At 39.3% G+C, this 13,248-nt stretch overlaps 1 protein-coding gene across 1 annotated transcript in view; it reads right to left on the bottom strand.

Annotated features, from left to right (window-relative positions):
- Positions 1-2,185: 2,185 nt before the first annotated feature.
- LOC118228460 (peptidyl-prolyl cis-trans isomerase FKBP8-like) overlaps positions 2,186-13,248 on the bottom strand; it is a 119,830-nt gene continuing 108,767 nt past the window's right edge. The window contains exons 6-7 of the mRNA XM_035419992.1: positions 3,385-3,602; positions 2,186-2,316 (exon numbers count right to left, since the gene is read on the bottom strand). Coding sequence (XP_035275883.1) covers positions 2,204-2,316; positions 3,385-3,602 — 331 coding nt within the window. The 3' untranslated portion in view covers positions 2,186-2,203. The remainder of the gene's footprint in view (positions 2,317-3,384; positions 3,603-13,248) is intronic.

Raw genomic sequence — 13,248 nt, 5'->3', positions numbered from 1 at the left:
CGCCTAGTTTCACTCACTGTGGCCAAGTGGAATCGATAATGTTCCAGAAAATATATAACTTTAAAAGGTTTAATTCAATCTTCTACTGGGACTTTTGCCGTGTATTGAGGGTGTGAAAGAAAATTTCGGTGCCGCTGAATATAATCGAATGTTTTTCAGATTTACCGCTCAATTGAGCAAGTATCATTCAAAGTACATTTTTATGGGTTAGTGCTGTCCGAATGTGCCAACTACTTCACTAACCTTGTACGGCGATCAGTAAAGGCTAACAGCACAGCACCACTTAATTATTGTCACTTCTATCACCACTGTAATGAACTAAAAAAAGGCGACGAACTACCTTTTCTGTGAGAAATGTATTGTCAAGCTCACGCGCATACACTGCTGGCAACATTCTAAAGCTCCGTTTTGCCCTCCCTACTGTCAGTCAGATTGCTGTGATAGCTCATTCTAAATCATATTTGGGGACCCATGGGTAACTCGTGACCCATAGTTTGTGCCGCTGGCTTACAAGCAAGACAATGCAAATATTTGACTAACGTTAGGTTCACTTATTAGAGTGCCTTTTAAGGACTATTGGACTATCTCTGGTTGGTTATATTCATTTATAGCTAGCTAGCTAACGTTAGCTAGCTATGTAGTTTGCTTTCATAATGTAATGTTATCGATAACGTTAGCTAGTTTGCTTTCATAAGGATGTTATTGTTGTGGTTTTATCTTAACTTGGCTAGCTAGCTAGCAAAAATTATTATTGGATATAAGTCAACGTCTTTAGCTATCGATACTTGATATACTAAGTTAGCTAGCTTGTGAAAATTCAGTCTCCCAAGATGAGCGCATATCATGGAGGTAGCTATGGTAATGGGGCACGGTCTGTCAATCATAGCTAACTGACAGTTCTCATTACCACGCCCAGGCAGTTCGGGTGAACTTTTATAGTGGGAAATTTAGGCTTAGAAAAATATGTTTTAAAATACATTTAAATGACTGAATAATAAAAAATTATGCACATTTGTTTTGCCTAAAGACAACTGGCAAGTGTTACATTCAACCAACATGTTACTCCTTTAAAGCTTTATAACTCCAGATTTTATAACTCCAGAGACTTGAAAAATGGCTTAAATGAAGCAAGACATTTGTACCATTTACAATACAGTGGAGCATAATTTAGATATTTTAGATAGATTGGGAGACACTGGGTACACTGCTTACTTTTTGCTTCATATACCTTTAGAAGTTCTGCATATCCACCCTTAGATTTTACGCACTTGTTGTCATAGTTTTTTATCCAGGACATGTATAAACCTGTATGTACTAACATGTATTAACCTGTTTTATATATGGAATCTTTCAGTATTTCATTGCAAACTAAAAGAGTAAATTCATTTTTGCTTTTTTGCCTAGACAATTGCTTTTGTGGCACTTTATTTCTTCTTCTTTTCTTAAATTATGAATATAAACAAATCTAGTATTGTAAATCGTACAAATGTCCTGCTTCATTTAAGCCATTTTTTTAGTCTCTGTGATGCTCACATCTGCAATTATAAAGCTTTAAATAAGGTAAATGCCCAATCCCCCTAAATGGATTGGGCATATTTGGCATGTGTGCAAAGTGATTAATTTCTGTTGCACTTACGAACTCCGAATTATTTTTACACTAAACTAAGAATTCTTCCTCAATGGATCCTCAAGGTTGAAGCACCAGAAAAGCCCCAAAAAACCCCCCCGCCCAAAAAAAAAAAAAAAACTGTACATAGTACATAAACGATATTTACTCTTTAAACCATTGTGTGAGTAAACACAAAGGGACAAAAAAATCTCTCCAGTGGAGGGTATAAGAGCTGGGGGTATAATTTTCAAACACTTTTATTACCCACGCCACTATAATTTCAGTAATGTATTTTGTATGAATAATTATACAATGCAAAATAATTACTGAATGTTGATTTAATTAAAAATGTATGTACTGTTTTGCTCTATCAAAAAATTTATATAACAAGGTGATTTATGCTTCATTATCTCACCCTGATTGGTGAGGCATGTAACTAAATTACACAATGCTTTCTGTCTGCCTGGTGTTGCATGTTAATGTCATGATTAGAGTGGGGCAGTGGGGCTTGGGAGAAAGAGAGACTGTAACAGGTTTCGTTGTTTCTCTCTACACATAGCACACAGTCTGCAAGTCTGAGACACACACGGGCATTTATTGTGTGTTCCACAATATTACAACACAAAACAAGCAGAATAAACACAGGACAGCAGGAAGAGGGGTCACGTAGCTCCCGCGCGCATCTCTCGTTCCAGGCTTCCGTCTCACTGCAGGCAGAAGAGATAAAGTGTTACCAATCACTGTAATTGCCTACAGCTGTGGTTGCAGGCCAGCTAAACAGCTCCCTCTCCACCTGCAGATAGCACCCAAACCACAACATCCCTCCTCAGAGACCTGCTCGTGAGAAATGTCCATTTAGCTGCGTGACCAGCCTCCCATTTCACGAGGTTTCTTTGACGGAGATCGCTGTTTTACGTTAGAGGCTGTGTGTCCATGTGAGTTTGTGCTGTAATGTTTGATACACCACTACTGTACCTTTAGGACGCTCAGAATAAATTACTCCAGCACATAACCAACAGCACATATTGATACTGTTTAATCATATATGAGCATAACAGGATAATATGGGAGCTATGAAAGTTGTCTTGGCTACTGACCTCGCGTTCACGCCTGAAGCAACTCGGCTGATTGGTTGATCAAGACTACTATGCTGAGGGTGGAGCAAGAGCTTCCTGTTGTGCTCTCTTAGTGATCACATGCAGCTACACATTTTTTATGAAGAAAAACAAAGTCTCTATAGATATGTTATGACACTGATCATTGTTGATAGATAGCAAGAGAGAGACATATTCCTTAGTTAGCGAGCTAGATAGATGGATCACTAGATAGCCAGCTAGCTAGTGAGAAATGGATAGATTGAAAGGTTTATCCACGGACAACTTTTCGTAGGCAACAACAGCCCAGGTGTTCAGCTTTATAGAAAATGAATAGACTTCCGGCAACTGCTCTACTCAGTTGTTCGCTGTGTGAATGCTGGGTAAGTCGTCCAGACATAATAACAATAATAACATTAAAATATTTTACATGTTCAAAATTCAATATATAACATTTCCAAATGCATACAAATGCATCTTTTGCATGGACCTGCATCCTCCTGGATTATTATTATTATTATTATTATTATTATTATTATTATTATTATGTCTGAGATATAATAATGCAAGTGTACTTCCACCAACCACAGGCTAGGGTGGGGTGGGACAAGTAGGGGTATAGTAGGGAAGGGTAGGACAGTGCAGGGCAGGGTGTGGCAGGGCTGACAGAGAATGGTTTACCTCTGGTCTGTGTGGTCAGGACATGCAAGGCCATGCAGTAGGACTGTGCTGCCATGACAAACTCCTCCCTCTGGAAGAAGAAGTTCCCCCGCTCCCGTTTCTGGTTGCCAATTCGGATCCGGTCAGAGATGAGCAGGTCCAGGGGGTCTGGCTTTTCCCTGATGTCCAGGAGCTGGAGCTGGTACAGCAGGGGGCTGCAGGCTGGAATGTCCGGGTCCCTGCCAAAACATGACACAAAAGAGAATGTTTCAGAGCTCTGTTTTGCTTTCTAAATCAGTTCCTAAGCAATTTGAACTTCTGGCTGTGGAAGTAACAATAGCAAAATCCCCATTTACTATCATTGGCTGTTATAGGCCCCCCTCTGCCATTAATGAAATCATCTCAAGCTTGACAGAGGTATTGTCTAATTTAAACTCATCTGAACTGATTTTGATTGGTGACTTAAATTGGGACTGGTTGAGTGATAAATCTTAAAATTTCAAACATGGGATTCACTGAATCTAACACAGCTTATAAACAGCCCCACCAGAGTAAATCCCTCAAAGCCAGGTAATGATACACTTATTGATGTCATGTTAACAAACACAGTACATAAATATGTTGCCCAATTGACATAAGTGATCATTGTACTATTGCATGTGTTAGGAGCACTAAGCTACCCAAATCCAAAGGACTGACCGTTCTCAGGCGTTGTTTCAATCACTTCTTTGAGCAAGCCTTCCTGCATGATTTAGTTAAAGTCAAATGGTAGCTGATCCCTACCATTGAAGAGGCTGCAGCTTTTTTTCATCAACACTTTTTAATGATCACAAACAAACATGCCCCCATTAGAAAGTTCAGGATTAAGAATAGGGACAACCCTTGGTTCTCTAAAGAAATAGCTGACCTTATTCATGCTAGAAATAAGCAATGGTCTTTAGCCAGGAATTCCCAAACTGCTGATAACTGGCGGCTTTTTAGAACCCTTAGAAATCAATGTACATCTCTCATCAAGAAGCTGAGTACTATTTAACACAAACTTCAAATAGTCTGAATGACCATTCTAAATTCTGGAAGACCATTAGAGCTCTACAGAACAAGAAGTTTTCTAGCTTTCCACACCAGTTGAAAATAGGAAACGCTTCCATAATAGATAAGAGGGAGATGCTAAATGCTTTTAATTATCATTTTTATAAGGCAGGAAATATTTTTGATGAACAGTTTAGTCAGTCTTCCCTGATTGAAAATGTAGCTCATAGTGAAGTGCTTACTAGTCCTACCCCATTAGCCCCCACCTTCGAGTTCACACCTTTCTTGGTGCCCAATGTTCTGCATGCCCTGCAGACAATTGATCCTAAGAAGGCAGCTGTGCCTTGACCCGTTTTTATTGAAAACAGCAGCAGAGATTATAGCCAAACCAGTCACTTACATTTTCAACCTTTCAGTTATACAAATAAAGTTCCAGTTTCATGAAAACAAGCTTATGTTACACCACTATTGAAAACTGGTGATCCATGTGAAATGAACAACAATAGACCTATTTCAAACCTTTCTACATTAGCAAAGGTTTTGGAGTCTTTAGTGTCTGATCAATTTAAAATGTTCCTGGACTCACAACATACTAAATGCAGCCATTGATACGAAATCATTCTGTGTGGCCATGTTTATAGACCTTACTAAGGTCTTTCACACATTAGACCATCCCATGTTAATAAACACCTTGTTGAAGGCTGGTACTAGTTACAAAGCTGCAAATTGGTTTCAGAGCTATCTTTCTGATCGGATGCAATTTGTCAGACATGGGAATGTTACATCTGACCCTGTTGTTCTTAGAAAGGGTGTTCCCCAAGGATCTATTTTAGGTCCTCTGCTCTTTATCATCCATATTAACAATATCTGCAGTCAGACTGAACACTCACTGTACAATCTGTATGCTGATGATATAATTTTGTATTCTTGTGCCCCTTCTCCTGAGACTGCTTGTGCAAACTTGCAGTTGGATTTTGCTTCACTGCAGCATGCCCTTATTGACCTGAAGCTGCTTTTAAATGCATATAAGACTAAGGCAATGATATTTGCTCCTAGTAGCGTCAAGGTTCCAGCTCTCTCTATTAACACCCTTGAAGGCGTAGCTATTGAGTTTGTTGATACTTATAAATATCTTGGTATTTGGTTGGACAAAAGCTTTAACTTTAAAAAACACATTGAAACTCTTGCTAGGAAACTTAAGTTCACATTGGGCTTTTTATATAGGTTAAAGTCATGTTTTTCTATGTCTTCACGTAAACGGCTGGTTGCAGGTTTATTCCTGCCTCAACTAGATTACGGTGACATCATTTACCACTTTGCTTGTCCATCAACTTTGTCCAAACTTGACCCTCTTTATCATGCTGCCCTCAGATCTATTACAAATGCAGGCTTTAAGACACATCATTGTACCTTATATGACTTGGTAAATTGGAAATCCCTAGGTATACATAGGATGCAACACTGGCATATGTTCATCTACAAGGCCATTCTTGGAAAGTTACCTGTACATATTGTGACGACCCGCCCCCTTTTGAGTTGTTTCTGTTAATTTCTGTTCTACCTTGTCATTCTAGGTTGGGAGGTGGCTCGTCAGAGCTGAGGGCGTACACCTGGATCTGGGCCTTTCCTCCAACATAAAGGCTGCTGCCAGTTCCCAGGACGGGCTCTCTCCAGTTCGCTGATCACTTAAGTAGGGGTCCAAGCAGCGAAGCTGGTGGAACCCTATTGTATCTGTTAGGATTATTATTAGGGGTCCAAGCAGCGAAGCTGGTGGAACCCTATTGTATCTGTTAGGATTATTATTAGGGGTCCAAGCAGCGAAGCTGGTGGAACCCTATTGTATCTGTTAGGATTATTATTAGGGGTCCAAGCAGCGAAGCTGGTGGAACCCTATTGTATCTGTTAGGATTATTATTATTAGGGGTCCAAGCAGCGAAGCTGGTGGAACCCTATTGTATTTGTTAGGATTATTATTATTAGGGGTCCAAGCAGCGAAGCTGGTGGAACCCTATCGTATTTGTTAGGATTATTAAGGGTCCAAGCAGCGAAGCTGGTGGAACCCTATTGTTTTTGTTAGGATTATTAGGGGTCCAAGCAGTGAAGCTGGTGGAACCCTATTGTATTTGTTCGGATTATTATTATTAGGGTTCCAAGCAGCGAAGCTGGTGGAACCCTATTGTATCTGTTAGGATTATTAGGGATCCAAGCAGCGAAGCTGGTGGAACCCTATTGTTTTTGTTAGGATTATTATGAAGGGTCCAAGCAGCGAAAGTGGTGGAACCCTATTGTTTCTGTTAGGATTATTATTATTATTATTCTTATTATTTTTCTCCACTGAAATGTCTGATGCTCAGCAACCATAAGTTGTACACAAACCAAATTTGGTGGGTGGGCTCCTATGGCCCCCCACTACTCAGGCACTACAAATCACCCAAGTTGGCCAGATGGTGGCGCTATAACAAAGGGCCATGCTTAAAAGGTCATAACTCCCACACCGTATGTCAGATCAACACAAAACTTCATCGACCGATGCATCTGAATGTGCTCTACAACTTTGCAATTGGGACCACTTATGTCCGCCATATGGTTTGCCCGCCATTTGGACTTTTTTATTAGGTGGGGTGCGGAAGAGCTGGAGCTCCAAATCTAAGCGTTACGACATCTAGTAAACTTCTTTACGGCAAGCGACATCCATGGCGACGCAAGTAATCCGACACCGTAGGGTCTAGTTTTTATCAGTGAGGGGAGGGTCTGAATGTCGGGGAAGCAGTGGAAGACCAGCCAGAGTGCATGCTAGGCTACCAAAAGTTTGTTAGTAAAAGCTTTTTGAGAGGATGAATTACTTTTCTTTGGCATGGATTCATTTGAAGACAGTATCGGGTGAGTTCGTTCAGTCTTTAAATCTGTCACTATGCTGAGAAATAGCTAAACCATTTTATTGATAGTATTTGAGTTTCTGTGCAAATGCGCGAAAACACGCTGGTATAATGAAACAATGACAGTAATACATGCATAGTCCGCTTCGTTCCATTGCTACCATAACATAACACACTATCTTGTGTCTACAGCTGCAGTTTCTCGCTGTAATTTCTAATATTGAATATAAACAAAAGACGCAATTTATGCTGTAGTCTGCCAATGTCTAAATAAATAATACGGTACTCTGAGCGCAGGTAGCAGGGGTGGCGAGTTGATATTTCGTTTTTTGTTACTAAAAGTTTGTTAGTAAAAGCTTTTTGAGAGGATGAATCATTACTTTTCTTTGGCATGGATCCATTTGAAGACAATATCGGGTGAGTTTGTTTAGTCTTTGAATCAGTCATTATGCTGAGAGAAATCGTATTCTCAATTTAATCTCTAAATTGACTGTAAGCTTTGGGTTGTAACTAGGTAGTTGTTTCGTAGGTGACTTAACTAGTCTTAACTATTGCTTGTATTTTTGCATAGACTGCGTTGTTGCTGTCCTTGTTTGTGTTAGTGTTAATCAGTTTAACCTACAGGGTCCAAGTTGAACTATGCGGTTGTTCCCTGCACTTGGAACGGTAGGCTACTGCCCTCTAGGGTTTTCGGCACACTTGTTCCTGGTTATGGTTATACACTTTGTTGTACGTCGCTCTGGATAAGAGCGTCTGCCAAATGCCTGTAATGTAATGTAATGTAATATTCCGTAGCAACAAGATAAACCAGACATTAGCCCTAAAATATGCCAATACAGCAGTGAAAACGCTGCTCATTGAATAACGAAATAAACGAGACAAACGTTTTTTATAATTATACCATGTCATTCCACAGTCAATATTTGGGACTAAACATTGAATAAATATACAATCTTACCACAGGTTTTACGCGTAGAGATGTCCCTTTTGAGGCTGAGTGGTCATATATTGTCTTGGACAATCCATTTGTGAAATATACGCGCATTTGTGATACCTGGGTAGGCTACCTTCAAAGATAGCTGTGCGTAACACCACACCTGTTGCTTACGGCGTTGTCAACCTTTTTAGTATACTTTGGTTTGATTGACAGTTCATTTATTTAGTAGGTGAGAGTATAAGCTTTCTAACGATGTATAACATGTCTGATTTTGCTTTTGGAATAGCATTTTATCGGTCAGCGTAACCGGAAATTTTCTTATATGCCAGTGTCTAAATAAATAATACGGTAGGCTATTATGCGAGCAGCATGCATGTCGCGAGTTGATATTTCGTCTTTTGTTTCGTTTTTTCTCAATGTCCTATCTATTATTTGAAATGTGTAGCCTATTATTATTCTATATGTCTCTGAGGCGCTCTGAAATGTGCATTCTCTGCTAAGCTGAGCAATGGATTGAATTTGTGTCTGACGTAGTGTTGCACCGTATACCGAAACTTTTTTGGTACTTAAAAAAATAAACTGTTCGGTATTAGAATTTCCCGACATTCGGTAGTTTTGTGTCAAATGTAAAAGCCAGGGAAATGTGTCTCCCGCATTACCGATTGAGAGGATGAAAACTGTAATTTGTCAGAATCTTCGCTAGGTGGCAGTAGCAACTAAGGTTGGCAAGTGAGGTGACCTGCGCTTGTGCATTCTTCGTGGTTGATACAGCGCCAGCTTAGACTCAGTTCACTTCAGTAGCAATAGCTGTTCTAATTTGTAAATATTTTATTATAGGAAGATGCTGTATTGTTATTGAAATATGCTGTTTTTAGATATATTTTAAAGTGAAAGACCTGTTTAAAGATAATTTACTTTACAATTGTTTCATTTTTGAAATAAATTTAATATAGTTTTCTATGGTTTAGTGTTGTAACACTATAGTCCTATGCTTATTGATATGTTGATCAGGCTTCAACTTAAAGGTTGTTAATAAACCAGGGCTGCGTTTCCGAGTTTTGATGTACCTTAACGTTTTACGAAGGTTCTTAAGGTATACCTTCTTAAGGGAAACCGCTTTTTTACGAGTGTTTCCCAGACTATACCTTAAGGCAACTGTTAAGGGACAACTTAAAGGTACATCGTAAGTTGGAGCTGGCCTTCACTGTGGTGCTGAAAAGTTTATCAATCGATGCCAAGCGAATCGATTGTCTCACTTGTAAAGGCTTGTGAATGACGTTTTAATATAACAAGTGTTGTCATAATCATTTTACATCAATCTAATATTGCAGAAGAGGAAGCTATGCCTACTAGAGATCATCTGCTAATCTCTTTAAGAGTCCGTTAAGACGAGACGTTGTGATAGTTTCAATAAATACGTACATATAGGCTACAAAGGATAAAATAAAAAAAGCATCAATCGGGACATATAAGCCATAGTCTGGGACTTCGTGGAAGCCCAGGGAAAAGGATATAGGCTACATATGGGTGAATTATTTTGTTCTTATTGAAACAAAGGTCTAATGTTAATTTGTTTCTGTCACACAATATATAGGCAACTGTAGCAGCATATCACTGCACTGCACTGATTCCCGCGAACTTTTTTCTGCAATGCAAAAATGATCGTAGATGAAAGGCAAAAGCGCGTCTGTGGAAATTGACCATGATGAATTCTGCCTTATGAATAGGTCTACCTGTTAAAGTGATTTGTTCATCCACCTTAATTTGCTGTTGGATAATCTTAAGTTTAACCAAGAATATCATTATTGGGTTTTTTACCGAAAATCGTAAAACAACATGGTAAGAAAAATGTTCCGTAATGTTGATATTTACCCAGTGCTATTTTGTTTTATATAGGAGGTGTGAGCTAAAGGAAGGGGATGTAGATCATTTGGCTATGTTTGTCCATTATGAGCCACTGTACCTGTATGTGTGTTTATGGCTAGGCCAATCAACGTGCTCTAGTTCGGTCATGCAAGTAGACTCACTCAACGTTGTTTTTGCACACACAGGTTTTATATTCTTAATAAACCGGCGGTTTGTTCCAAGTTAGTGCGATCATTGACTCACACAAACGAACTAATTTCTACAGGGTATGCAGTCAGAAAAGCCATATCCTAAGTTAGCACCACTACGTATAAATTAAAAAAACTTTTTTTTTCTTTTCACAAATTGGATTAGTATCATGGATAGGCCCTATACTTAATTACCATCATGATGGGGATAGACAGGTAAAACGACAACATTCTCACGACGTGCTATGCACAGAAACGTTGATTGGATAATTAATTTTCGTAAAGTTAATATTAAACTATCTATGTAATTTTCGCATGCAGATGTGCTACTAGATGCGCACTGTAGTACAACTGTCGATTTGAAAAGCAAAATGTTGGCATAATAAGGCGGAAACCGCGGAGCGCATCGCTAAGGGACAGCTTACGAGTGCCTCAGACCACCTTTTTAAAGGTATACCTTAATTAAGGTATACCTTAGCTAAGGAGACGCTGGGAAACAGCTCGAGAGCTAAAGGAAGAGCTTAAGGGATACCTTACGACGCATGTAGCGCTAAGGAGATTCTGGGAAACGCAGCCCAGGTTTTTAATGAACCGTGAATTCAAAAATGGTCATCCCTTGTGGACATTACGTTTCTGATCTATTAAGGTAATTTAAGTATCGTTAGGTACCGAGTATTGAATCAGTATTGTTTCAGTATCAATTATCGTAATACTAAACCTGATATTGGTATCAAAGTCAAAATTTTGGTATCATGACAACACTAGTGTGACACCTTTTTTAGTTGCGGCATGGAACCGCTGCAGCTGTACATGCACACCAGGCCATTTAACTGTTACGACATGCCATCTAAGTGTTACAACATAGTAAAGGCCTTTACAGGAAGCGGCCAAGACACATCCATGGCGACGCAACTAAGTCATCCGCCAGCGTCTCTTAGCACAGAATTGGCCATAAGTCATCAATATTTTATACAATCATCATGATATTCAGTAGATATGTTTGGGTGAAGGTATATGCTCATAAGGACAAAGCCATTTTAAAAATGCTCCATAGGGGGCGCAATAGTGCCAATGCTTGGACCCCTCCCAACGCCGCTTGCGGCTTTAATTAGGGGTCCAAGCAGTGAAGCTGGTGGAACCCTATTGTATATGTTAGGATTATTATTATTAGGGGTCCAAGCAGCGAAGCTGGTGGAACCCTATTGTATCTGTTAGGATTATTATTAGTGTGGTTGCCTTAGGCAATCACACTACTATTATTGCACATATTATTATTATTATTATTAGTGTGGTTGCCTTAGGCAATCACACTACTATTATTGCACATATTATTATTATTATTATTAGTGTGGTTGCCTTTGGCAATCACACTATTATTATCGCACATATTATTTATTTATTTATTATTATTATTCCACCCATTTTTTGGACCGCTACTCCTCCCAGAGTTTTCACACCACATACACGTGCAATATGTCAAATTGACATATTGACAAGCTTCTTTGGGAATTGTGTGCTGTTACTTTGTGGAAAGTTTCGCTGCACGGTTTTTGAGAAATATGACTTTTTTTGGCCAATTTTTCCCATTGAAATTGAATGGGGACTGTGACCTCATACAAATGTGAATTATGAAGTTACAGCATTGGTCGGCTTCGCACACGTGATGCTGAATGCGGAAGTGAACGCGATAAAATGGTATTCCAAATGCAAAATTACAAATGAAAACGCTGTCAGCTAGGTATATCAACAAACATATGGCTTAGGCATACCCAGAAGTCCTCAATAATAATAGTATTTCACAAGATATTACGCAAATTCATTGACGACGTTTCGTCAGGTGCAGCGTCTTTGAACGCTAGTGCTAACAAAGAGTGAATGCATTTAATGTGATGATGAGAAAACTTTCGGTTGACCTAAAAAAACGATATTCCAAAACCAAAAATAGACGTGCTGTTATACCTGGTTAGAAAGCTTATGCTCTCACCTACTGAATAAACGAATTCTCAAACAAGCCAGACTGTACTAAAAAGTGCAACAACGCCGTCAACAACACGTGTGCAGCAGCTTCTGGTCCGGTCTTACTTCAGAAAAAGACGTCAGCTTGTAATACCACACATGTTGCTTTGGGTGTTCTCTAACTTTGTAGTACAAACTGGCTTCATCTACACATCATCGATCTAATAGGTGACAGAATAAGCTTTCTAACTATGTATAATATGTCAAATTTTACTTTTGTAATACCGTTTTATATTCCAGCGAGTTGGAAACTTTGGTCTCTTTATAACTGCATTCAGTGAGTGAAAGCAGCGCTTTCTCACCCCAACGCATTTGCTACAGTACACAACTCCGCTTGCTTGTTGATGCACCCCTCATTATAACAGAAGTTACTAGTACTGGCTACCAGCCGATGCTTATTCACAGAAGCTGTATGCAACTATTTTAACACATATTTCTTGCCTCATTTTCTTTCTTAGAAATTTGGGTCGGCTAACACGTAATAGGCTATCCTCTGTCTATGAGTTGGTATCTAAGGTAACAGATTAAACTCTGAATTGCAGCCCAGTTATATGTTTTTAGTTGAATGGTACAAATGAGCTGAACTTAACGTAAAACCATAAATCAATCAAATTAATCTCCCTAGACCTGTCTTGCTTTTTAAAATGGTGTGGTCGCGCAGTGTAGATATAGGGTTTTTCCAAGACCCTCTGAACTGGCCAGCTAGCTTTATGATTCGCCGTCACTCGTCACAGCACACCATGAGTAAATCGCTGATCTCAAGTATTGACGAAGGGTTAATTTAGCTCTGAATATGTGTGTTGCAATTAAACTCGTTGCCGTGATGTTATAGTATGTATACCATACTCTGTCTCTGCTTATACTACAGAAACTGTTCACTCCGTTCAGCACAAAGTCCACTTTGCGTTGGCGGCAACCACACTTCACAATTTCTGCAGGAATTGTCTAGTTATTATTAGTGTGGTTGCCTTAG

The sequence above is a fragment of the Anguilla anguilla genome, chromosome 5, assembly GCF_013347855.1.
Source record: "Anguilla anguilla isolate fAngAng1 chromosome 5, fAngAng1.pri, whole genome shotgun sequence".
Classification (NCBI taxonomy): domain Eukaryota; kingdom Metazoa; phylum Chordata; class Actinopteri; order Anguilliformes; family Anguillidae; genus Anguilla; species Anguilla anguilla.
The sequence above is the reverse complement of the archived record's forward strand: the minus strand, read 5'-3'. Positions and strand labels throughout refer to the sequence as shown.